Source organism: Euleptes europaea, chromosome 15 (assembly GCF_029931775.1).
Source record: "Euleptes europaea isolate rEulEur1 chromosome 15, rEulEur1.hap1, whole genome shotgun sequence".
In the NCBI taxonomy this organism is placed as follows: Eukaryota; Metazoa; Chordata; class Lepidosauria; order Squamata; family Sphaerodactylidae; genus Euleptes; species Euleptes europaea.
Window position 1 is genome coordinate 31,682,173 of NC_079326.1, and position 22,809 is coordinate 31,704,981.

Below are 22,809 nucleotides of genomic sequence, written 5' to 3' on the forward strand. Positions count from 1 at the left end.
TTGAGGCTGCTGGATGCTCTCCCTTGGGACAGAAGTGAGTCGTGCGCACGGCATCACATCCCGAGACTCATCTGCGCCGAGGGAAGCGCCTTTGGAACTGGCCCCCTCTTCTTTAAATGGATGTGGTAAACAGGGGTTCGTGGGGGGAGAGAGAGACCCGAGATCGTTATTTCAAGAAAAGAGTTTATTTGCAGCTGGTGACTCCGAGGCCCGAATGGGCCGAAATCTCGGAGCCCCGGTCATCCTGGGGAAGAGGTGTTGATCCAAATTCAAGATATGACAGCCCATCAACATTCAGGGTAAAGCTGATAGCACTACAGACATAGAGGCGGCTCAGTACAGTTGCGGTTTCATCCAGTTTCTCCTATCATTGTTTATAGTTCCCTCTGACACTCCATGACTCTTAACCCACTTACTTAAAGAGAACAGAGAGCAAGCCTGTATCTAGGTCACTGGTTCCCAACCGGGGGTCCACGGACCCCCAGGGGTCCGCGAGAACTAAATTAAGGTCCGCGAAACAAAGTTATAAACCCATAATAAATTAATATTTTCAATTAAAAGTTCTCTATCATAAAAAATATATTCAAATATTATTCTAAGTTTCATGTTTAACTAACAGTGACGATTAGAGTTTATTTTCAAATTGTCGGAATTTTTATTTGGAGCCTTGGGGTCCCTGCACCGAACAAAAAAGTCCTAGTGGTGCCTGGTCAAAAAAAAGGTTGGGAACCACTGCTGTAGGTAGACATGCCTTCCCCCAGCTTCCCTAGCAGTCTGGCTGCCCAGTATGACTGGGAGATCTTTTGGGGCACTGTTACAAAATGGCTTTATGTTTCCAAGACGCTTGCTGAGCTCGAGCACCGGGGGACCCACCCCGGCGCGCACCGCAGACCAGACCCGGCCGAGGCCTCTCCCCCGGACACTCCCCCCCCGACACTCCCCCTTCCCACCCCCGGCCAACTCCTACCCCACAGCCGGCCCGGCCCCGCCTCTCCTTCAGGGCAGCACCGCCCCAGCTGCTCGGTGGCGCAGTAAAGGAAGGACGCGCGCCTCCCCAGGGACCCGCAGTCCGGGTTGGGTCTGGCCGGAGCCGCGCGCGCCCCCCTTGCCCTCCGGCCCCCTTTGCAGAGCCGAGATGCTGACCAAGCCTGACGCGCCCACCTCCCCCTCCAAAGGGGGGCGTCCCCCTGCAGGTGAGCGGCCTGGGAGGGATGCGCCAGGACCGCGGCGCGTGCGGGGCGATGGCGCGCGGAGCCTTTACGCGCCGCTTTCCCCCTTTCCTCGCGCTTGCAGGGGGGGAAGCGGGTGGGAGGGCTTCATCCCCTTCCTGAGGCGCCAGGGTTGCGTTCCCGGGTCTGAAGAATGCAAGCTTTCCCCCCCACCCCACCCCAAATTGGTATAGAAAAGCCTTCGGGGGTGAATTGGCGTCCTCCTATTCTGCTGCGACTCCGTTTCCAAATGGACCACCGGCGGGCTCGGTTTCCCCTCCTGTCTCGCAACGCTTTTCTTCTCATAATCCCACGCTGTTCACATTGACATACTAATTCTGAACTCCCTCTCCTCTGCTTAAAGCAGGGGTGGGGGACGTCAGGCCCGGGGGCCGTCCAAGGCCCGCAAAAGCATTTGGTCTGGCCCTCCATGGGTCCTGGCTTATCTCTAGCTCAGAAGGATGCTGCCCGGCCTGAATCTCTTGGGCCCAGCTGGGGACAGCAGAGCTCAAAAGCGAGTCGCTCTCTGTGGCAGACACTCGGAGCCGTCTCCGGTCGTGCCTCTCGGCTAAATGTTTGACCAAATATAGCAGGCTAATTTTTAAGTTGATAATTTTGTATGGCCCCGAATGATGTTATAAATATCCAAATGGCCCTTGGCAGAAAAAAAGGTTCCCCACCCCTTTAAGTCTTAAAGACTGGTGGATTCACATTCTAGCTGTGTCTGAAGAAGTGAGGCTGTGGCTCACGAAAGCTCTCCCTGCCAGAAAATATTTTTGTTCATCTGTAAGGTGCTACTGGACTCTTGCCCTTTTCTACTATTGCAAAGATTTACGGAGCGAGAACATATTTTTGTTCGTCTTTCAGGTGCTACTGGACTCTTGCTCTGCTTCTGGCCCGCTTCAGTAATGTTATGAAACATTTCTGCATGCTTGCTAGAAATGTGCATCCCTTCCAAATGCATGCTCTCCCTCATTTATGCGTTGTTGTTTATCAAGGCCTTTTGTGATGGGGCTAGATTTGGCAAGAGGCCGTTTTTTGCACCGCTAGAGCGCCTCCCCTTTTGGAGATTTCCCAAGAGCGTCGTAAGCAGGTCTTTCTAGCTCGGTAATGCCACAGTTCCTTCCTGGAAAAACCTCCTGGCTTCAAAAAAAACATGTGGTTGTTCATATGTTTGAGAAGCTGACCCTCTTTCTAATTGGTTAGAAGTGAGAAACCACTATGAAATGTTGCCAGTCGCTGTGGTGTAGTAGTTTTATGCCTGTGGAATGGGCTGTTATAAATCAAGGTCATTAACAATAACATCCTAAATTATCAACGTGGGACAGCGGGGGGAGGATTATCCAGATCACAACATTGAAAAGTTCTGTCGGAAAGAGTAGGCTCAACCTTAACCCTACCCATGGGTGGGGGGAATGTATAAAATGGCATGTATAAAATGCCTTCATCTTGGCAAGACCAAAATTTTCTCATGCCAAGACGTGTGTTCATTTCTCAGGGGTTGATAATGTGTGTTTGAGACTGATAGATTCCACTATCGAATGCATGGTGGATTGTCATCCTTGGCCATTTCGGCTCTTTCTATGCTTCAGAAAAACAAAACCAAAACCTGTTGTCTGAACTTAAATTCTTATTTATCCAAACTATTTTTCTCCTGCAAAGCAGTACTCAAAGCGACTTTACGCATCTGAAGACACAAACCCTTTAATTTCTCAGTATAACTTAGCTTCCTGCTTGAGATTTCAGATCAGGAGAATTCTGGTACACATAGGCTTGCCTGTGCAATTTGGCCTTGCGCTACTTAACTAAATCTCGGAAGGGTAAAGCACAAAACCCCAGGCAGTAGGGACGGCTCAGGCCTTGGTGGAATGTTCTCCCCTGACAAATGAACTGACTATATTTGTCAGCTGATTAGAGATTGATTTGGGTTTAATCAACAGCCAACTGTCAGCCCAGTTGCACAGTACAGAAGCACAAGAACTTGCATGGAAGGCACCTCACTTTCTCCTATAACCTCCACCCCTCATTATTTCCACCTCTCCTCCTGGCAGCCACCACATTCTCACCTTTCCATACTTCCTTTCCCCCTTCCCACCTACTAACCTATCTTTTATCTTCCCCCCTGCTTCAACTATATTTATTTTTATCATTTATTCACCACCTCTCTCTACAACGGAGACCCAAAGCAGCTCACAGCGTTCTCCTTCACTCCATTTTATTCTTACAACAACCTTGTAGGCTGAGAATAATTAACTGGCCCATGGGCTTCCACAGAATAATGATCGTTCAAACTTGGGTCTCCTAGATCTAGGGACAGTAGGCCTCCCGCTATGGCGGGAAGAAATGAAGCAGGAAAAGGTCTGTAGAAAGATCTGTATTATCTGTCCATGGTTCCAGTCTCTGGAGTTAAGTATCTACAGATGGAGCCATGTTGAGGATTAGATATATAGATATTAATACATGCAAAATATGCATCCTTCAGAAATGTTTTGGGGAAGGAGATCATTAAGAATGAAAGTACATAAGTACAAAACTTTGTTTCTCAGTGCAAGATTTTATCCAGTATTTCATCAAGTTTGAGGATATATAGACTATTATGGTTACACATGTTAAAATCCCTTTTAAAATAAACAAGTTCAAGGGCCATCAGTATTGTTGAAGTTCAGGGTTTAAACACATGTTGACACTGACTTCAGTGTTGCACTATGAGTTTCAGATGCCAGCTATATCAAATGATAAACCAGATTACTGTTGGATTCTTATCTAAAGCTGGTATATAGTAGTGGATTCTCTCAAAAATGCCATCTTTATTATCAGATTTTGCAGAGAGAGCAGAGTCAGTGTGTTGTTTAGCAGTGACTAAATAATAGCTGGCATTTGTATAAAACTTTAAAATGTTCAAAGCCCTCTGGTAACATTAGTTTACTGTACTAATTCAATCATCCCTATAGAACAGGTCAATATTATCTCTATATTGCAGAGAAGGGGAAACTAAGAATTATATGCCTGGGGATGGAATTACATGTTACATTTAGTTCTGTGATCCTTACACCAACATTATAGTTACACAGTGCAGTTACTGGGAGCTGGTGTGGTATAGTGGTTATGAGCGGTGGTTTGGAGCGGTGGACTCTGATCTGGAGAACCGGGTTTGATTCCCCACTCCTCCACATGAGCGGCAGAGGCTAATCTGATGAACTGGGTTTGATTCCCCACTCCTCCACATGAGCGGGCAGAGGCTAATCTGGTGAACTGAATTTGTTTCCCCGCTCCTACACATGAAGCCAGCTGTGTGATCTTGGGCTAGTCACACTCAGCCCCACCTACCTCACAGGGTGTCTGTTGTGGGGAGAGGAAGGGAAGGTGATTGTAAGCCGGTTTGATTCTCCCTCAAGTGGGAGAGAAAGTCGGCATATAAAAACTAACTCTTTTTCTTCTTCTTAAATGGTCCTTCACGTATGTCCTTTCATAAACCCTAATGGAGTTGCTTGCTCTCAATTGCACCGATTTAATTTTAATCTTGATTAAAACATTAGTTGACTAATTATCCCGTTAATAGATCAAAGCCAGAAATAACTGTAGACTCCTGCACAATATGAATACTAAAGACAAGCCTTATCATATCTGCAGTGCAATCCTAAACAAAGGTACACCCTTCTAAGCCCATTGGCTAAACTAAATGCCTGATGAAATCTATATACCATCATCTTTACTCATCTGCCTTTTCTACAGCTAGAATTTTGTTCAAAAATAGTTATGTAGTACAGTATTGGCTCAGAAATCTCCATTCTGTGAAGCTTTTACTTTAACCTTTTATAGTTCTCACCCCAACTAAAATGTAACCAAAGTACATATAAATTTCCATACGTTCTTCATCTGTTGCCATAACCTCTTTCTTTCCCACCAATTTGTCTACTAATCCATCCAAATTCTAACCTGTAAACCTTTCTCCCCTCCCTGTGCTTACTCTGCTCTACACCATGTACTTTGATGACGCTATAAAATCCTATTAAAATGTTATGATTATCATAGATGAGATGTTGTTATACTAATCCTTTAGTACCCACCAGATTAATATGCAGGTATAATTTTCCTTGGTGCCATAAACTTTGACTCCTCCCTGATTGGGAGACCTCTCCCAGGGCCTTTGAAGGAACAGTTATTAGGTCTCTGCTCAAAAAAACCTTCGTTGTCTAGGGATGAGGTGGCCAACTACAGGCCATTCTCCAGTTTACCTTTTCTAGGGAAGGTGGTGGATCATGTGGTGGCAGAGCAGCTCCAGGATTTCCTGAACAACACATCTGGCCTTGACTAGGGTTGCCAACCTCCAAGTGGTGACTAGTGATCTCCTGGGATTACAACCTGGAGAAAATGGCTGCTTTGGAGGGTGGACTCCATGGCATTGTACGCTGCTGAGGTCCCTCCTCACACCTCACTATCCCCAGGCTCCACCCCCAATATCTCCAGGTATTTTCCATCTCAGAGCTGGCAACCTGAGGCTTTGACCCATTTCAATCTGGTTTCAGGCCTGGGTTTGGCACCAATATGGCTTTAGTTGCACTGGTGGGTGATCTTTGTGTAGGGTTGCCAGCTCTGGGTTGGGAAATACCTGGAGATTTTGGGGGTAGAGTCTGAGGAGGGTGGGGAGGGGAGGGGCTTCAATGCCATAGAGTCCATCTTCCAAAGTGGCCATTTTCTCTCTATCGGCTGGAGATCAGTTGTAATAGCGGGAGATCTCCAGCCATCACCTGAAGGTAGGCAACCCTATCTTTGTGTAAAGTTAGACAGGGGACAGTCTTTCCTATTGATACTGCTGGACCTTTCAGCAGCCTTTAATACAGTTGATTACTCCATTCTTATCCACTGGCTTGAATATGGAGGTGGTATTAAGGGTGTAGCCATTTGGGGGTTTCACTCTTTTCCTTCTGACCGGACACAAAGAGGAGGAACAGCTTCATTGGCTGCCAGTCTGTATCTGAGTTCAAATCAAGGTACTGATTATGACCCTTAAAACCTTTCACAACCTGGGACCCACATGCTTGGTGGACTGTTTACTTCCATATGCCCCTGTGCACCAACTCCGGTCATCAGGCAGCCATCGGTTGGCTATCCCACCACTTAAGAGTGGCCTGTCTGGCATTGACCAGAGTTCAGGGCTTTTTCATTGTGTCTCCAGCTCTGTGGAATGGGCTCGCTGAAGAGGTGAGAGGGGAGATCTTCAGGAGACCCTTAAGGCTTGTCTGTTCACCAGGGCTTTTGAGAGGTTTTGAACAGCAGGCATCTTTTAAGGGGGGGGGGGAGGGATATGTAAGCCACCTTGAACGAAGAGGAAAGGCAGGATATAAATGTTTTAATAAATAATGGACTTTTTATGTACTTCTCACCATAAGTTTAAGAGAACATGTTGCCTTTGCACAGGTGGAACTTGGTTTCAGCTGTGCCTCAAATGAAATAACGTCACTCAAGCCCTATTTCCGCCTCTTAGTCTGACATGTTAAAAATCTAGCAATATTTGGGTAATTTTATCTGAAGTATCTTAACATGTTCTTAAAGTTGAATGTGTTTGACATGCTGAACACTTAAATTGTTGTTGCTAGGTCATCTGTACCTTAATTGGTTGGTGCTAATTGGTTTGTGACTGACAGGCATGTTAACAGGACCTAATTGATAATTAATAGAATGCAAATGCATGATAGGATGTCTACACCTTTAGAGAGACAATAAGGATGACACTTTTATTCTGGACTACCTGTGGTAGATAAATTATGTGCAGAGTGCTCAACACAGAAATGATAACAACTCGAAGGCATCACACAACAAAATGCTTGTGGTAACCTTGAGTATCTCAGATTACAATTATAAAAAGCAGAAGCATATAAACACAAAAAGGTAAAGAAATTTCAAAACTGGAGTAAAAAAGTAACAAGGCCCAGGATATTTCAAAGAGAGCTAAACATTTTTCCCCTATCTTTTAGATTCTTAACCAAGTAAGCAACTTTTTAAAAAAGAAAAGAAAAGCAGGTGTCAATTCTTGTGCTGGAAGTAACTTAAAAGTTTTGAATGTCTTAGCAAGATGATTGATTAACAATGGCATTAATTCAGGCCTTCACACACTATCAAGCTTCTCGGAGGTGACGACAGCCTTGTGGTACAGCTCTGTGGACTGTACCTATATAAATGCCACAATTTTACAGGTCTTTCGCATCTGAAGCATCCCCCACCACGATCAGTCCTGGCTATTGGTTGTGAAGGTGGTTTGTACCACAGATGCATAAGATACTATCACAGAGGGTATAATAGAAGGGTCTGCATTCATGGATAAATGAATTGCAAAAAAAAAAAAAACCCGGCACTAACCAGACTGCAAAACAAACACATACACAAGAGTCCATGTTATCATAGCAAAGGGATAATGTTGGACTGCTTAAAAATTGTACCTTAAGATCTGATGAGTACCAGTTTCAGAAGGACTGGAAACTAGAAATTGTATTGTGACTACGTAGCAACTTAATGTGTAGTAAGTTTGTAAAAGGTAAAGCAGTCACAAACATTAATTATTAAACAGTGTTAAGCAACTTAATTTATGTAGATTAATGAAAATAGGCTTTTTGCAATAGGTATACATGTATAAGTATATTCATGTTAGAATTACGTTATCTATAATAAATGTGCAGTGTTACTCATTTTTTAGATATAATGTTGAGAGGCTTACTATATGACATAAGTATAAGATAATATCATCCAAGTTTTGTAATGTAGTCAGTTTGTATGATGGTCACTGTTACAGTACAATTTTATATATCCTATCTCTTGGGAAAGTCCCATTTATTTTTAAGACTAGTGCGAGACAGTTTAGATTGATTTAGCCCCACTCCATAGGGTTCTAGATGAAGATCTAGTTGCAGGCATGAAGTATTGATTATGTAATGGAATGTGTGCGGTTTGTTGTATGTGTTGTTTATGTTGTTTAAAAAATAAAGTTTAAAAAAAGATCTGATGAGCACCAAAATAATATGTGGAAAAGGAAGTTAAAATGCTGCAAAGTAGAAGACTACTGGATTATGCTGTATATTTGTCTTTCTGAGCATTTGGCTATCTTTGTTACATAACCTGCAAAAAGACCAATTGCTTGTGAAATGCCTTATGCTATTTTCATCTCTCTCTCTCGTACAGTCAAAGCTGGAGGTATGAGAGTTTCTAAGAAGCCGGAGAACGTACCTGTTGAAAGGAATCCCAAAGTTCATGGGAGGCAAAGGGCCAGGTATTTAAATTGTTGAAAGTTGTATGTTTGTGTTGTTAGAGTTCGAAAAGGAAGCGGTCCTTCAGCTGTGAGCAATACAGCCACTATACTACTGCACCAGATAAATGAAAGGAAACAGAGTACCTTTAGTGCTAGAAAATCATGCATGGGAAGGTTTTAAAAAAGGAATGTCTGTAGACAATGCACATCTGGCTTATACGTTTTTAAATTAGGAGGGTACTGTGACTGTAGAGATAACCAGAGGTTTAAGTTGCCCAGCAATGAAAAATTCTATACTGTCACAGACAATTTTCCAATCTGCTATCTGTTTGCCTTATTGTTTTCCTGTTTTTCTTGGTGTTCTAAAAGCCAGCATGGTGTAGTGGTTTGGAGTGGTGGACTCTGATCTGGAGAACCGGGTTTGATTCCCCACTCCTCCACATGAGCGGGGAACATTAATCTGGTGAACTGGATTTGTTTCCCCACTCCTACACATGAAGCCAATTGGGTGACCTTGGGCTAGTCACAGTTCTCTCTGAACTCTCTCAGTCCCACCTACTTCACAAGGTGTTTGTTGTGAGGAGGGGAAGGGAAGGTGATTGTAAGCTGGTTTGATTCTCCCTTAAGTGGTAGAGAAATTCGGCATATAAAATCCAACTCTTCTTCTTCCTGCCACTGACATGTTCTCTCTGGCTTGCTGCCTGCATAGTTTCACTTGTCCCTGGGCCCCTTGTGAGGCATCATAGCAGCTCAGCCACTAACAGGCCTGGAGAGAAAGAAATGTCCTGTCCCTTTAATGGAGGAGTGAGTTGTAGAAACGGGCAGCTGAAGCTCTTCATGGCATACAGTAAATAATATCACCTGGTAAACACCCCATTAAGCCTCTATTAAAGGGACGGCAATTTTTTTTTCAGGTGATCAGAAGCCCTAGCCATAGGCTTGAGTTGTAGGAATTTAGCACTTTGGGGTAAAGCTCTGGATTATCCTGTAGTTTATTTATTTAGACTTATACCCCACTCTCTAGCCAAGCCAAAGCTGGGCTCAGAGCAGCTAACATCCATTAAAAACATAATGCAACAATACAACAGATTAAATCCATATTCCAATTGCCCCAGACTGGTCACTGTCAGTGCAATCAGTAAATATGTATACTCAGAATAAATCCCATTGCGTTCCGTGAACGTACTCGCTAGTTAGGTGAGTGTGCCTAGGATTGCAGACTTAGTTGCCTTAGTATTTCGCCTCCTAGCAGAATAGGTGAGTGGTAACTGGTCCTGCAGCGTGTTGTGGCAATGGTGCTGATAGCTTAGTAAAATATTCAGGGCAAAATTCAACACCCAGTGATTTGAGGTTCTGCTCTTATCAGAGAGGCAGTGCCTAAGAAGTTCTAAACAAATGTTATAAACACTTCTTGGCAGTCTTAAGCAGCTGCCCATAATGACAGTGCTGAAAAATCTCATTTTTTTCCAAGACAAGTGTTTGCTATATATGGTAAAACCACAATAAATAAATACATAAACATTGTGGCCTTCCTTTCATCTTGCAAGTGTTGAAGTATTCCTGGAATTGGGCTGGGCTTAGGGTATTGTTTTTTCTTCTGCACAAAACTAATAAGCAAAACACCTGTAAAACATAAGCAAAAAAACCATGAAACAGTTAGCTCCAGAGTTAAACTATGTAGTCAAGTCACTGATGAATTTAAATCAGCATATCTTAAAATAGCTGCCTGGCTTAATAAATACTGCCTGGTAGAGGTAATCTTTGCTAGTTACAAAACTGCTGGTTGTACTGGGATAACCATCTCAATTTTTTTAGTCCAGATACGCTTGCATCTTTAATAAGTGTAACAAAAGTTTGAGTCTATCATGTGTGAAGCTCTTCTCCCAGAATAGGCAAGAACAAGTACTCCGTATAGTAATAGTGAAGGAACTTGGCCTTGGACTTGGCCTTCTTCCCCATTGCAGCTGCAAGTGTGAAGTGAGACAGTTTTTATCTTTGCTGAATTCAATATTGTACTCTCAGAGAGCCTGAATTACCCAGTGGCTTTTCTTCTCACTTTTTACTTGTTGCAGTCATTGATTTTAGATATTGGCTTGGCTCCCACAGTAAATTTCTAACAGAACGTGTGTCCATCAGCAGAACAGTAATGCCTTGCCTCCTGCTGCCAGCCAAAATGTTCTCCAAATGAAAAATTCCTCCCTCCCCCAGAAATTTACAGCAGGATCAAAATGTGATGGGGGGATCTGTTACCTGGCTACCAGTGTAACTTTTGTACCATTGGTGCACTGAGTCCCCACTGTGAAAACCTTGCGTAGAATACTCTGAGTGAATTGTGCAACCAAAACTGCACTGCAGATTGGATGGGGAGCATTAGTCAGCAAACATGAAGGATCACTGCAGCCTTTATTCCAATCTTTTAAAAAAATAAAGACTGAACTCCTGGCTAACTTTTTTTTTCCTGTTTCACAGTGCTGTTAGCATTGCAAAAATGCAAAGCATGAGTGTCTTGTTAGCAGATGCACTGGAGAAAGTAAGTACACATGAGCAGACCTACACTTGATTACGAATCTGTGTTAAACAATTATGCACACAAGAGCCATATCTGGTGTTGAAAGAAATGGGTAGAGTGCATTAGGAAATACTAACAATTTCCCCTTCATCCCTTCTCCCCCCCTCCCCCATGTGAGAAGGGAGAGGTATAAAGAGCGCTTAAAGCTGCCTTAGCCTGAGAAGCAGTGGAATGCTATTTTCATCCGATGTACAACATGCTGGAACATGGCTTGTAATCATTTTGGCACCTCTCAAGCTGTGCTCTGCATTTAAGACCTCCACAGGATGTTTCCTGCCTGCTCAATATGAATAAATACGACTAATCCTTATTGGGGCATCTGAAATATTGAGACGTTGCAACAGGAATTAGTTTTGCTGTTCCATTTCAAACAGCAAATACAGTCTCTCCATTTTTCCCATTGAGCTGACTCCTACCCTTTGTCTTTTGGCTTTTACGTCTATATACAACAATCCCAGAAAGGCAGCAAGAATGTGGATTCCAGAAAGAGAGACCATTTGAAACAGCTTGGAGGCCAATATTTCAGAAGCAGCTGCTGTGGGATTGGCCAGAGGCACAGTTTGTTCCTTTAGTGCTAAGATAAATAGCTGGCCTGAGTTCAAGGGAAATGCTGTTGGTTTAACTAAAGGTTCTGACCATAGGGCAGAACTTACGCATGTCTTTAAGGGGAGGCAGAGTGCAGGTGACTATTCTTCTGTGTGTCAATCATCTTCATAAAGAGCTCTTAGGCTGGGCTCCACCAAATGGTGTAATAAAAGTCTTGAGGCAGCTGAATGGATCACTTCAGATTGCAGGTGGTGGCATGTAACACCTTTCAGTGCTCAGTGTAAAATCTCCCTGTAGGAAGACGTGATCAAAAATGATCTAGCATTGGGAGCGCTGGTATGGTATAGTTAGTAGTCACAGTGGCAGACTAGATCCCAGGTTCAAGTCCCAACTCTGCCGTGGAAACTGTCTGGGTGATCTTGAGCCACTCATTATCCCTCAGTCTAAATTAGCTCATGCTGTTGTTGTGAGAATAAAATGGAGAACCACAACGTTGTAAGCTGCTTTGGGTTCCCATTTGGTATAAAGAAACTGGCTCTTAGCCTGCTGCTTGTAGCCAGTGAGTTGGATGGGCCTGTTGAATCCCAACACTTATACTTTAACGATATTGTTCTTATGGCCAATTCAACCCTGAACAATGTCACATTAAGATCAAAATTTAGACCTAGGTATAGAGGTGAGCACAATCTATGAGCTCTTATTGCAGTACTTCCTCAATAAGAGCACATATTGAATCCCAACAAATCCAAGACAGATTCCCAAATAAAAGGCTTTATCCATCTGTCTCAAGCCTCGTTGAGCAAGTCACAGTTCAACAAGGAATGCTGAAGAGTGTCTATTTGGCCAGAACCACACTGACATACTCTCTCACAGTACAGTACCCTATTTAGACAACCTATTAACTCCCCTGATGGGATGGCATTCAGTCTAGCCAACATAAATAGTCGTCTGTATCATGGGATTATCAGAAAATCAAAATACATTGGGCGGGATTGCGGCAAGTTTAGACCTAGGTATAAAGGTGAGTACACTCTATGCGCTCTTATTGTAGTACTTCCAGAATCCAGTTTTTGCAAGCAACTCAAGATGGAGGAAAGAGCTGCTGATGAGCCGTTCTCTTTTAGGTCAGAAAAAGAGATTCCTAAAGACTGGATATGACATTCAACCAGTTTACTCCATGGAGAAATAAATCTTAACCCAGAATCTAAAGGTTGCAGCCCAAATCCGAGCTTCAAGGGAGCTAAGGCCCAGTTCAGCATGCAGTGATACCCCAGCAACACAGTTAGGAGCACCAGTAATTTTACAAAGAAAAAAATTCAGAAGGGAATCAATAGATTCTCCACAAGCTTCGACCCAGATAGGAGCACCGTATAAAAACTGTGATGGTACTTTATTTCTATGTTTTGTAGTTGTATTTGTATTTGGCATGTAAAGAGAGAGCTTGTAAGGGGGGTTGAGTGTCTAATTCATTTAAAGTGTAGAGAAGTTTTTAGTTTGATTTCTGCGGCTTTGAAGCTAAATCCAGCAAGGCTTATCATGGGATTGGAGGCACAATATCCACTTGACAGAGAGGGACGTCCTGGAGTGCCGTTTCAGTCATAGTTGAATTGCTGTCCACCTACAGGAAATACCTGCCAGTGGGTTTGCAATGTGGTCAGTCAGAAATGTGAAGGAGCATTACTGCTAGAGCAGGCTGGAAGTGTGAGAGTGGGGGACTCAATGGCTGCTGGCTCTAGAATCTGTTGCCAATAATCAGGTTATGTAGCATAGAAACAGGCAGATAAAATGCAAGCACACTGCATCTTCCTGTATCTTTTCCTTGTCAGCATCTCCCTTTGGGTTTAGGGTAGGGAGGGGGGAAAGGTTCATAATAGGAGACGAAAGAATAACTCTAGCTTTCAGATCAGAGACATACTTGTCTGCCAATTAATATTCACTTTTTGTTTTGGGTGTGCAGTCTAAAACAGTAAGGGAAGGTGGGTTCTTGCTAGTTCAAGGACCAAAGAAGGGAAGTGGTATGCATCACAGCAAAGCATCCTTCCCAATCTTTTGCAAAGAGTTTTGACCTAGGACTTGCAATGCTCATACCAACCAGGCTATGAAATATAGTTGGGACACACAGAATAGCAATATGAAGGCAGTAGATTTATTAAATAGTCAAATTTAGAGCAGCTGACGAAGAATAAAAGAATAGAATGGGAAATATGAATTGTATTAAGTACTGTTTCGACAGATCGCCTGAAAAGTAGTGGAAACATGGATAAAGGACTTGATGAAATAAATGTCCAGTATGACATGAATGATTAATCCAAAATGAACTCCCTGAAAGATTGTTTACACTATATGTACGTGAATGATTGAGAATGTTATGTTATTTTTTTCTTTTTAAAAAATTTCTAATAAGAAATGAAAAAAGTTGGGACACACATCTTGAACTGAACGTCTAGATAAGGTGTAAAAGGGCTGTGGCTAGCACTATAAATTGGCATATTGTGCTGGAGGATCTTCTGTGTTGCATGAAGGGGGGCAGAGGGGTGGTATGTTTAACACAGAAGCGCTTACACAGGGAGGATAAATCAGAACACAAAGCGTCCAAGCTTGATAACATGAACTGACCTGTGCGAGAGAACCAGGATAAGAAAAGGAGGACAAAATAGATGCTGTTGCCTTCCTTCATTTGGCTAAGAGTTGCTTCTCCCATCCGTGTGGAGGCTTTCAATGGAACTGAACCATCTCCATTTTTATTCTTGTTGCGGGAAGGGACGCAAAATTTTAAAATACTGTCCGGGCAGCCCAATCCTGAAGGGGGGCAGTTCCGTGGCGGCAGGGAATGGCGCAGCCGCACTACCTCCTCTGAGGCTTTCCTGCCACTGCGGAGGCGTAAAAAGCCTTTTATTTAAATATAAACAGAAGCAATGGGACGAAAGGGCTGTCGAAGCTGACTAAAGGGAGCTCTACCACCGCAAACGCTCCCCCACACTGGTGCAGGCTTTCCCTTTCACACACCCCCTTTAGGAATGGGCTCTTAATCTTTTCTCTTTTTCTTTCACCCCCTTCTCATGGGTCCATTTATTTCATAATTTTTGAATCCCAGAGTTCTTAAGGGAACTGCTTTATTTTAGGATGCCGATGAATAGCTTTAGATACACTGTTGAAGTAGGATACAAATCTAATAAAGAAGTCTCTTATGCCAGGTTAGGTTTTAATGCTTATGATTTATAGTTTGGGTATTTTTACTCTTGCTCTAAGACTGTTCCTTTTTTTGTTTTGTTTTTAATCTTACAGCTCAGGCATAAGTTCCCAGCAGCAGCTGCCGCACAAGGAGTGCATCAAAAGCCAAGGCCTACTCTGGAAAAGATTATACTGCCCAAAAGAATGTGCATTATTCAGCAGCCTCGGAAATGTTAAAGATGTAGAGTAAAATATTCATATATCTGACAGACTTGCTCTTAACAAAACACCACTTAGCTAAGCATGCAGTAAATGGACCAAATGTCATTCAGTTTCTACTTCGTATTTTTCAGGCAATAAAATCTCTGTATGTTCTGCAAAGCACTATTTTTTTTCCAAAGCACATTTTTATTTCAGAAGGGACTAATAAGACTTTCTCGTGCTGTCGTTCCCAAAGCCTCCTGGGTGTTGCAGCTTGGAATGGATAGGCAATTTCCCTAAGCAGAGAGTCAGCATGGTGTAGTGGTTAAGAGCGGTGGTTTGGAGCGGTGGAGTCTGATCTGGAGAACCAGGTTTGATTCCCCACTCCTCAACATGAACGGCGGAGGCTAATCTGGTGAACTGGATTTTTCCCCCCACTCCTACACACCAAGCCAGCTGGGTGACCTTGGGTTCATCATAGCTCTGCTACCTCACAGTGTGTCTGTTGTGGGGAGGGGGAGGGAAGGTGATTGTAAGCTGGTTTGAGTCTCCCTTAAGTGGTAGAGAAAGTTGGCATATAAAAACCAACTCTTCTTCTACCCTTAGAGAGGCAAAGGCTGTTGCACTTCTTTTGAGCCACAGAGCCAGATGCAATTCACCAACCATGAGTTGTGGCTTGACGGGAAATCCATAACCAGCTTCCTTTTGAGTTCCAGGCAGGCAGCAAAACCAGAAACTACATGGAGGTACTGGTAGGATACCATACACCAGGGGCTTCCAACATGGTGTTCATGAACACCATGGCACCCACTGACACCTTTCTTGGTGCCCACCAAGTGCTTTCAGATAACGGGTACAGGCAGGTGGAGCTCTTGCCCAGCAGGGCTTCTGATTGGCCACTGAAGATCCAATTAGTTACGCAGATTAAAATACTGTTTCAGTGGCTGCTGTCACCACAGAGTATGTTTTATTCTTTCAGTGTGGTGTAGTGGTGAAGAGCATGGTGGCATTATGGTAGAGCCAGCATGGTGTAGTGGTTAAGAGCAGTGGTTTGGAGCGATGGACTCTGATCTGGAGAGCCGGGTTTGATTCCCCACTCCTCCACATTGAGCGGCAGAGGCTAATCTGGTGAACTGTATTTGTTCCCCACTCCTATGCACGAAGCCAGCTTGGGTGACCTTGGGCTAGTCACAGCTCTCTTAGAGCTCTCTCAGCCCCACCTATCTCACAGGGTGTCTGTTGTGGGGAGGGGAAGGTGATTGTAAGCTGGTTTGATTCTTAAGTGGTTGAGAAGGTCAACATATAAAAAACCAACTCTTTTTCCGTCCCAAGGTGTTTTTTTTTAATCACTGCTCTTCTCCCCTGTACTTGGGCTTCCTCTGTGCGACTGGCTCGATACCTTCTGCAACAGCCATTATATGGTTGCGCCCACCACCCTGTGTCAGAATTCCATAGCTACCCCCAGGCTGAAAAAGGTTGGGGATCCCTGCCCTAAACACTTGCCTTATACCCTGCTTGGAAACATAAAAGGCATTCACCTCTGAGAATATGGAGAAAGTAGTACAATTGATAAATGTGCTTAATGTCTCTCTTTCCTAGTAACATTTGAAAAACTGGCAGTTTCATTTTGATGATCAGTTTATCCATCTTGGCATCAGTATCTTTTGCACTGATCTGAACCAATTCATGGGGACCCTGAGATATCATGAATGCTTGTACCAGAATATTGACACTTATGTGAAGATCTTCCCAATATGTATGGTAACCATGTTGTCTGAAAAGAACAACGCATGGGTTTGTCAGCTTCAATATGCATGAAACAGAACCCTGAAAAATAAGGATTCAGTCTACTATGTGCAGAGGAAAATCAATGCACCGCCTCTTTCAGGAAATATGGGAGCCATGCATTGCAGGAGGATTGTACTGTTTGTACTTGTTGATATGCATGGTTGGTAGCTCCTTGAATGCCAAATCATAATGTCTGTATAAGGAAGATACCCTAGACAATGATACCTTCTAACCTGAAAGAATTTCCCCTAATAATAGAGAGGAGTCAGTGGTTGCTTATTGGTGGAAAGGCATAGTGGAAAGGGGTCCCCAGCACAGTGCCATGGTGCCCACTGAGACTTTTCCTGGCGCCTGTCAAGTATTTTTAGAAAGTGGGTGTGGCTTTTGCCCAGCAAGGTTTGTGAATAGCCAATGGAGATTGAATTGGCTGTGTGTTTTTTTCAAAATGTTGCTTTGACAACAGCTGCCACTGGGCACACAAAGATCTTCACTCTGTATGTGAACATAAGTGGCAGACGCCCTTTTGAGGTTGGACCTGCCTCCAGCAGCAGCCTTTTTATGGCACCCGCTTTGTGGCTATGCCCACCACACGGTGCTAGAATGCCAAAGGTGCCTGCAGGCTTAAAAAGGCTAGGGACCCTTGCACTAGTTTCTTCAACACAAGAAGAGCTTGGCTTTTAGTGTGCTTCATGTTTAACTCTCTTTTAATCCTATACACAAATGCTGCATGGGTTTTCTGATTAATATATTGGAATTGGAACATACTTGGTCACCTTAATCCTTGTCCTTTCCAGAAAATCCCTAGTAACACTATGGCTGTGATTTTAGTGTTGACCTATCAGACTGGTGGCTTTGAATGTGTAATGAAATGCCAGTTTCTCCTTTTTCCGTATACTTCTGCCAATATTTAGTTGTAAGGGCTCTTTCTTAGGTGGTAATTCCTTATATTGTATTGTTCTGGACAGGTAGCAGTGAGAAACATGTCTCCTTTAAATTTAAGGAACTACTGGTATGACTGTCTTGGCTTCAGCTAATGTGATTAGTTTAGTGCGTTAATTTGCACAGGTCAGGTCTCATGAACAGAGGTTTTTATTATCTATATTTTCCTATCTAATTGCTTAGTAAAGTTCAGATGCTTTTTCCTGATATTGCCAAAATGGAACATTTTTATATAAAGGATTCTTTGTGTATTTAAGAGTACAGTGGCCCTATGGATAGGTAAGACTTGACTTCAGTGGATCACGAACGTCTCCCGTTGGCTATGCACAATCTTTATGGGGGAAATGCCAAAAGCCATTACTAACTCAAGATAGTAAAAGCCACAAAATCAATGGACTTTTCAAATTATTGTGTGTGTTAGGCCCTGAAAATTAGTAAAAACCTTCAGAGGTTAATTTAGGTAAATATGCTAAATTAAGACACTACGCTTGATCACAACTTTCCAGAAGCTAAGAATTCAAGCCCTTTCACAGGACTTGCAAGAATTTTCACAGTGGAATGCTGTAGACTAAAATGGCCTTGCCTTCAAAGCCCTTCACAGCCTTACATGCTGTGCCTCTTTTCCATTCTATCCATGCTCATGACCCTGATGCTTGCAGTTTGACGCAGGCCCGCAGCATGTCTTCTGTCTTAAACATTTCGACCATTCTCCCTAGTCGCTTGGATGCCTTTTTAGTTCTCTACAAGATATCTTTGTGCTGTCATATCTGTGCCTGCATATTCTTATCCAAATATACCATTTGCTACATTCTGTAGTTCATACTCTATGCAAGGGAAGTTTCTAGCATTTCTTTTCCCTCTGAATGTTAGCTAGAGGAATAGACACAAGTTTATTGCCATATTCCATGTTGTCTATCGATATATTTCATTAAACCATATACTGCAATGTTCTTTTTTTGCCTGACTGAAAGTTCATTTTACTGGTAATACTTCCTCTTCGCCCTCACCTGGATGGCCCAGGCTAGCCTGATCTCGTCAGATCTCAGAAGCTAAGCAGGGTCAGCCCTGGTTAGTATTTGGATGGGAGACCACCAAGGAATACCAGGGTTGCTATGCAGAGGAAGGCACTGGCAAACCACCTCTGCTAGTCTCTTGCCATGAAAACCCCAAAAGGGGTCGCCATAAGTCGTCTGCGACTTGACTGCACTTTACACACACACACACACACACACACACTTTCTCTTCAATTTTATGAAGTAATTCCATACAAACATTGAAAAAAATAATGTTAAGGGCTTGTTTGTTTTTTTTAAAAATTTGTTTTTATGGTATTGTGTTTTACTTGTGAGTTGTCTTGTCTCTGAAGAGGTGGTATAGAAATATCCTAAATCAGGGTTCGCTAATGTGATGCCCGTGGGTGCCATGGCGCCCACAGACACCTATCCTGGTTCTTGCTAAGTGTTTTTAGGAAAAGGGTGGGGCCAGGTGAGGCTTTCGCCCAGCACAGCTTCTGATTGGCCACTGCAGATCTGATCAGCAGTGCAATTTTTTTTTAAAGTTGCTTTGGCAGCAGCTGCCACCCCAGCACAAGGGTCTTCACTCAATCACTGAAGATAAGGTGTATGTATGCAAGATAATGTTTTAAAACAATATGTTCATTTTAAAAGGCATCCTGTCAAACAGAGCTTCTGCCTGAAATGTTGAAGACTTTGAGTTGAAGAGTCACATTGAAGGGTTACATTTTGCAATTGGCTCCGCCTCTTGTGACAGCCATTTTCTGGTTCTGCCCATCATCCAGGTGCAGAATTCCAGAGGTGTCCACAGTTTCAACAAGTTTGGGGACCCCTGTCCTAAATCAATATTACTTAAAATTATACCAGTAAACTATACATACCGGTAATCTTGTATTTGGAGAGGCAGCATATAATTTCCTATATAAAGTCTTCTGTGATAATACCATAACATCATCAATTACCTATATAAAAAACTAAGATTTTGCAAATTGTATTAAGGGTAGGACAATAAAGAATTAACCTCAATCGTTATACCATAAGCTTTTGTTACACAAGTCCAGGTTGGTCACGTTTTGTTTGGTTCGTTATATATTGTATTTAAACACTGAAAACACATGCTTTCATCTGCCCAAGAACTCTTCCTAAAGGATAATGATTACCCTTGTTGTGCCTCATTCCATGGAATTTTGAACACCCTAACATTACAGGGGAATATCAGTAATATAAGTACATCCTGTCTTTCAGGTAATGGATGGCCTTATGGATTCTTGATGGTGTTATGGAGGATAAGCTCCTAAGGACCAAGGTTCCATAGAATGCAATTTGGAAATAATAATCTAATAAAACACTATCTTCCCAGTTCTCCTTCAGCCATTCATTTATGTATTGCTAACAGTTAATCTTAACAGCAGTTATAACAATTAACTTCATTTTTGCTGTGTAACTAAGCATGTTACACAGCCTTTTCTTGGTATGCCTTTAAAAACATTGGTTTTTGGGTTCACAATTCAATCCTCCACATCTCTTCTAGTATTTGCATGTAAAAGAACAGTATTAATGGCATCCATTTATGCATATATATAATCCATACACACACACACACACGTGTGTGTGTGTGTGTGTGTGTATGTGTATGTGTGTGTGTATAACCCCAATGTGGCTGCTTCCATGGTAGTCCTGGTGCCTATTTGCATTCATCCACAAAGCAAGGAGCCGGTCCTGGCTTTCATCTACCTCACTGGAGAAGGAGGGGCTTCAGAAAAACCCTGGAGGCAACATGTTTGTGTCTGCAAAGAGCACTAGTTCCAAAACAACTTATCACAGGATAGGATGATGTTCGCCTTGGAACCTCCCAGTGTTTTGTCATTGACCCCAGGTCTCATGGCAACCATTTAGTAGTGACACCAACTTATCATTCCCCACATTTTAAAAGTGCTGATAGGTTTGCCATAATTGGGCACTCTTGCCAAGTTTCCTTTCCCCATACTCTTCATGATTATCTCGGAGAAAACCTTCACATTTGTTTGTTTATTGAATTCATTTACATCTCGCCTTTCTCCCCAGTGAAGAAGAAGAGTTGGTTTTTATTTGCCGGTTTTCTCTCACCTTTTAAGGAGGATCAAACCGGCTTACCATCTTCTTCCCTTCCTCTCCCCACATCAGACACCTTGTGAGGTAGTAGAAGCTGAGAGAGCTCTAAGAGAACTGTGTCTAGCCCAAGGTCACCCAGCTGGCTTCATGTGTAGGAGTATTGTGGGACCCAAAGCAGCTTACATCATTCTCCTCTCCATCATTTCTCCATGATTTTATCCTCACAACAGCCCTGTAAGGTAATTAGGCTGGGAGTATGTGACTGGCCCAAGGTAACCCAGCAAGCTTCCATCGCAGGAGTGGAGATTTGAATCTGGATCTTCCAGGTGCTAGTCTGACACTTAACCATTATACTACACTAGCTCTTTCTCATGTTGAAATACAATTAGCAGGAGACGGCTAGACTCAATATCTTTCAGCTTTTATTCCAAGTCTCTTGCAAAGGAATTTATAAAAATACAATATTTCAATTTGGAGTGTTGATCCTCTAAAAGTATAGCATAAAATTAAAGATTTACCCAGGTAATGGTTTGCTGTTATTGTCACGATCTGCTGACCATTTTAGCTAAAATATTCTTTGCCACCAGAGGGTAGCATATACCTACAAATTATACAACCTAAATCAGCTAAATTGCCCAGTGGAATTTCCTGGTAGTTGTTTTCAGCTCAGGAAACAAAGTGTAACTGCAACATTTATGGAGAAAGATTTTTTTTAAGGATGTTAAGCCTTGCAGGAAGCAAAAACCATTAGGCCAAACAAATGAAAAACTAGGATAAAACACTATGCACATTTTTATGCCCATAGCTCAGGAATCTCTCTCTCTCTGTGTGTGTGTGTGTAACTGACCTGTTGTATTTTGATAGACTAACATTTGCCTTGAAAGCCCAATACTTTTTAAAAGGAAAACTTAAAAACATGGATTTCCCCAGTACTAGTCTACCACTCTATGCACTGGATCCTCAATGCTCTTGACCCCAGAGGTTGTAACTGTGGTGGCCAAGAATACTGTAACACAGCACTCTTCAACCTTTTTAGAACTAAGACTATTAGGCCCACTTTTCACGGAAGATTTTGATGCTCTCTTGCCGTGGAGCAAAAAAAAAAAAGCGATTTAAATTTATTTTTCATGGGCGCGATTTAAATTCATGTTTTTATATCCCCGTCGATCCAGAAGTAGTTTTGGTTTTTCATGGGAACAAAGCAAGCAGCATTCTACAACGGTTTGGTCTGTCCCCTTCTGAAAAGCTCATGGTTTATGCCCGCCCCCAACTCCGCCCAGCGGATTACCCAGTGCAGTTCACCTCTGTGGACCCAGCCCCAGCCAAAAAAAGCATCAGTCCCTCTAGTTTCCTTATATAACTTTTCTATTTACCATGCTCCCCCTGCCCCCCCCCGTACTTGGCCACCCCCCCTTTCCCAGACTTTGACAGACGGTCATCATTGTGCCCCCGGCCTGTAGAGCTCCAGCCATCCATTGCCATGAACTTCCATCCAGATAGAGAAGGGAGACCCAGAGAAGACTGGCTGCCCCTCTTCAGAAGGGTGATGGGAGTTTTGGCTTGGATTTGCCGCTCTCAAGATGCCCCCCCAACACACACACACACACACACACAGGATCGCACCAGCAGGAGGGAGACCCAGAGCAGACTGGCTGCCCCTCTTCAGAAGGGTGACGGGAGTTTTGGCTTGGATTTGCAGGAGGGAGATCTGTCCTGCCTTGGAGGGAGGCTGTCCCCCGGGCTTGAAACTCTCCCAGCCAATCGCCGTTCACAGGGGAGGAGAAATTAGCCAACATGGGCAGGGACAATTGGTCCCAACCCAGGAACGTTTTTCATGGAGCGAAAAAAACGCATAGCAACCACAAAGAACGGACCAACACAGGTTTGAGAAGACGTGGATTTGACGCGGTTTTTCTGCTAAAGCTCGAAGCATTCATGAAAAATAAAAAATTTGAAGCGGGCCAAAACAAAGGCAAAACCGTACCAAACCCCCGTGAAAAAATGACCTTAAGCTTCAAGCATGTGGCATCAGACTCACAAGAC

The 22,809-nt window shown here is 43.1% G+C and overlaps 1 protein-coding gene across 1 annotated transcript; it reads left to right on the top strand.

Annotated features, from left to right (window-relative positions):
• The first annotated feature begins 1,132 nt into the window (after window positions 1-1,132).
• On the top strand, window positions 1,133-15,170 carry DAPL1 (death associated protein like 1). Its single transcript, XM_056861615.1, has 4 exons — window positions 1,133-1,193; window positions 8,382-8,469; window positions 10,918-10,978; window positions 14,849-15,170. Exons 1-4 carry the CDS (start codon window positions 1,136-1,138, stop codon window positions 14,969-14,971), a joined length of 330 nt encoding a protein of 109 aa, XP_056717593.1. The 5' UTR covers window positions 1,133-1,135; the 3' UTR covers window positions 14,972-15,170.
• The last annotated feature ends 7,639 nt before the right edge of the window (window positions 15,171-22,809 follow it).

Excerpts from the sequence above, each read along its gene's own strand:
- DAPL1 (XM_056861615.1), top strand. The coding sequence starts at position 1,136 with ATGCTGACCAAGCCTGACGCGCCCACCTCCCCCTCCAAAGGGGGGCGT. Across the intron at positions 8,470-10,917 it reads CATGGGAGGCAAAGGGCCAG|TGCTGTTAGCATTGCAAAAA; the intron begins GTATTTAAATTG and ends CCTGTTTCACAG. Across the intron at positions 10,979-14,848 it reads TAGCAGATGCACTGGAGAAA|CTCAGGCATAAGTTCCCAGC; the intron begins GTAAGTACACAT and ends TTAATCTTACAG.